This window comes from Cucumis melo, chromosome 9 (genome assembly GCF_025177605.1).
Source record: "Cucumis melo cultivar AY chromosome 9, USDA_Cmelo_AY_1.0, whole genome shotgun sequence".
Classification (NCBI taxonomy): domain Eukaryota; kingdom Viridiplantae; phylum Streptophyta; class Magnoliopsida; order Cucurbitales; family Cucurbitaceae; genus Cucumis; species Cucumis melo.
Genome location: NC_066865.1, coordinates 15,452,292 through 15,456,082, shown reverse-complemented (window position 1 = coordinate 15,456,082; position 3,791 = coordinate 15,452,292). Strand labels below are relative to the sequence as shown.

The 3,791-nt window shown below is 37.6% G+C and overlaps 1 protein-coding gene across 1 annotated transcript; it reads left to right on the top strand.

Moving 5' to 3' along the window:
* Nucleotides 1-973: 973 nt before the first annotated feature.
* LOC103501376 (trans-cinnamate:CoA ligase, peroxisomal-like) lies at nucleotides 974-3,388 on the top strand. Its single transcript, XM_008464947.2, has 3 exons — nucleotides 974-1,318; nucleotides 1,511-2,390; nucleotides 2,515-3,388. The coding sequence occupies exons 1-3, from the start codon at nucleotides 1,121-1,123 to the stop codon at nucleotides 3,162-3,164; spliced, it is 1,728 nt and encodes a 575-aa protein (XP_008463169.2). The 5' UTR covers nucleotides 974-1,120; the 3' UTR covers nucleotides 3,165-3,388.
* The last annotated feature ends 403 nt before the right edge of the window (nucleotides 3,389-3,791 follow it).

The following is a 3,791-nucleotide window of genomic DNA, read 5'->3' as shown; positions in this document are numbered from 1 at the left end:
ATAAGTTAGGTTGATAGACATTAATTAATTATGAACTGTTTTAAAATAAGTGTCATAGCTCTCCATTATTCAAGGAAAAACTTTGGCCTCTAACCAACATAAAATAAGAAGAAAAGGACAATTGTTGGTATGGATATTTTATTGTGGTGTTTGCTTGTGTCACATTTTTTAAGACTTGTGTTCATGAAAGATTATGTATTCATTTTTATACTTATCAATAAAATCAATTCATTTTGTTGCTTTGTGTTTTCAGTTATTATTGTCATTTTCTTATTTACTTTATTTTACCTTTCCTCCCAATATTCAGTTATTCAATGACCCATCTTTTGTTTTTACTTCCCCAATCTTACATTCCAATAACCTTTTATAAAATATAACAAACCAACAAGATATTTATCTATTTCAAAAATGAAAAAAAAGTTCATAAACTCGTAATGGAAAGTACAAAAAATATCATGTCGATCATGCCGTCAACAACGTGCGTAATATATTTGGTACATGATTGTTTATTTTTCACGATTCCTTTGTACTTAGATTTGTCTCGTTTATTTTTTTTTTATATATAATTAATCCGTTTGAAAATTTTAAAGAGAAGATGAATTAAAGAAAAATGATTAAATTTTATATTTTGAAAGAGAGAAAAACTAAGAAAATTTGGTGAAATTTTGTATGTTATTATCTCCATCTTTTAGATGGTGGAGGGACCTATTCATGAAATTGATTTGAAAGTAAGGAAATGTGAAATCCAATATTTATTAGTTAGAAAAAACACTATTTTCCCATTCCAAAGAAAGAAAAAAACCAACTATTTTTTGATAATAAAATAAACAGAGAAAAAAAAGTACTGTTTACATTACAAAGCAATTTCTGACCATCTTCCTTTGGATTTTCTTTGAATTCTCCACCCTTTTTCCTTTCTTCCCTTTCTTCTTCCTTTCTATATAAACCCCTCCCTATCTCTCATTTCTCCCCCATAACTTCTCTCCTCTCTTTCTCTCTCTATAACTCATAAGTCTTTCACCCTTTCTACCTTTTCTTCTTCTTCTTCTTCTTCTTCTTCTTCTTCTTCTTATACTTCCTTTTATTTTCCATAACAAAAATAAAATAAAATAAACTAAAAATGGAGATGCTTTTGAAATGTGATGCAAATTATACTGCTCTCACACCCATCACCTTTCTTAAAAGAGCTTCTGCGTTTTACGCCGATCGAACTTCTATTATCTATGAGGGAACTCGTTTTACATGGAATCAAACTTATGAGCGTTGTTGCCGCCTCGCCTCCTCCCTCCGTCGTCTCTCTGTCTCCAAGAACCACGTCGTAAGGCCCTCCTTCATATCCCTCTTCTCCCTTTTCTTCAAACTTTTTTCTTTTCTTATTTTCTAAAACTCCAATCATCTTAAAAGTTTCAACTTACACGATTATAGTAAATTATTTGCTATATTTTGTAACTTTTTTTTAAAATTTTTAACGATATTTTGCCTTATGTTTTACTTTTGTTTATTGTTGAAGGTATCGGTACTAGCGCCGAATGTTCCAGCATTATATGAGATGCATTTTGCAGTACCGATGGCAGGTGCCATCTTGAACACAATCAACACCCGTCTCGATGTCAAGAACATCGCTCTCATCCTTCGCCACTCTGAGGCAAAGATATTCTTTGTTGATTATCAATACATTCAAGAAGCCAAAGATGCCCTTCGCTTACTAGTGGCAGAATCATTCCCAATCCCACTCGTTGTTGTTATTGATGATATTGACACTCCAACAGGAGCTCGGTTAGGAAACTTGGAATACGAGCAACTAATCCACGATGGCGATGCCAATTTTACTCCAGTGGAAGTAGATGACGAATGGGACTCCATAGCACTAAATTACACATCCGGCACGACGTCAGCGCCAAAGGGCGTAGTGTATAGCCACCGGGGCGCGTTCCTTAGCACGCTCAGCTTGGTAATGGGTTGGGAAATGGGAAACGCTCCTGTTTACTTATGGACTCTACCCATGTTCCACTGTAACGGTTGGACCTTCACATGGGGGATCGCTGCTCGTGGTGGGACCAATATTTGTATGCGCAATACGACGGCGTCCGATATCTTTCGAAACATTAATTTGCATCGTGTGACTCATATGTGTTGTGCGCCAATCGTGTTTAGAATCATCCTCGAGGCTGATAACGGCGATCGACGTCGAGTTGCTTGGCCCGTGAACGTTCTCACTGGCGGAGCACCTCCTCCAGCGGCGTTGCTGGAAAAGATGGAGGCTCTTGGTTTTCATATAACACATGCTTATGGATTGACTGAGGCCACCGGGCCGGCGTTGGTTTGTGAGTGGCAAGAAAAATGGAATGTTTTGCCCGCCGATCAACAAGCCAACCTTAAAGCTAGACAAGGTATATATCATTCTTTAATTAATAATATTGACATGGAAAATTAAAATTTTAAAATCTATATATGCATAATGAAAACTTGGCAATAATAAATATACTCAATAACCAATTTAATTTTCATGATCAGGAATCAGCATTCTGACATTAGCCGATGTGGACGTCAAAAATTTGAAAACAATGGAAAGTGTGCCGCACGACGGCCGCACCACCGGCGAGATTGTTCTGCGTGGCAGCAGCCTCATGAAAGGCTATTTCAAAGATCCCGAGGCGACTGCGGCGGCCTTCAAAAACGGTTGGTTCCTAACTGGAGACATCGGGGTCATTTACCCCGACGGGTATTTAGAAATCAAGGATCGGTCCAAGGATGTCATAATCTCCGGCGGCGAGAACATCAGCAGCGTTGAGGTAGAGACAGTGCTATACCGGCACCCACAGGTGGCGGAGGCGGCGGTTGTGGCAATGCCGCACCCCCGTTGGGGAGAGAGCCCATGTGCCTTCGTTGTCCTTCATGGCGGGGGTGGCAGTGGGAGAGTGAGTGAGGCGGAGATGATTGCATTTTGCCGAAAGAATTTGTCGCACTATATGGTGCCGAAGAAGGTGGTGTTCATGGCGGAGCTTCCGAAGGCGAACGGGAAGGTTCAGAAGTTCATGTTGAGGGAGCAGGCGAAATATTTGGAGGTTTCTGAGAAAAGAAGGGTGAGCAACTTGGGAAACAAATCCGGGAACCGGCGATCGGATTATGGTGATCAGCATGTTATAGCCATGTCTAGGCTTTGAGAGGGACCGCCGCACACCACAATTTGTTACTGTAGTCTCTTAGTGAAATTTGTACAAATAAAAAAACTATATAATATAATATATATTTATCTTTTCTGAAGTTTTTTTTTTTTTTTTTTTTTGTTTATTTGTAAGGTGGTATATGTTGAGATATTTATAATTATATATGAGTGGTGCATACAATTAATTAATGTTTAAAACAATTACTTCTGTTTTTAGTTCAATGAGAACCCCACAAGATTCATACCATTATTGACCTTCACAAATTTATTATCATAATTTCATTTGAACAGCCACGCCTTTTGGTTTTGTCAGCACATTTCTTTTTATTCATCAGCTTATGCCATACATATATATTATTTATTTATTGTGTCAGACAATATAATAGTTCACATGTATTGGGGTGGTTTTGACATTTATTACTCACTCATTATCCATCACCCATTACTCTCTTATCAACTTCAACATTACTCCACATTTCCTATATTATATTCTTTATATCCCACCAAAAACCAAAAACAGAACAAAAGAAAAACGAATACATTTTATGGCTAAATTGTCTACCACGCACCCAACTTCTTTAACAATGCAGGACGATGAGGTTTGATTAATTTAGGTGTAAACACA

Excerpts from the sequence above, each read along its gene's own strand:
- LOC103501376 (XM_008464947.2), top strand. The coding sequence starts at position 1,121 with ATGGAGATGCTTTTGAAATGTGATGCAAATTATACTGCTCTCACACCC. Across the intron at positions 1,319-1,510 it reads CTGTCTCCAAGAACCACGTC|GTATCGGTACTAGCGCCGAA; the intron begins GTAAGGCCCTCC and ends TTATTGTTGAAG. Across the intron at positions 2,391-2,514 it reads CAACCTTAAAGCTAGACAAG|GAATCAGCATTCTGACATTA; the intron begins GTATATATCATT and ends TTTCATGATCAG.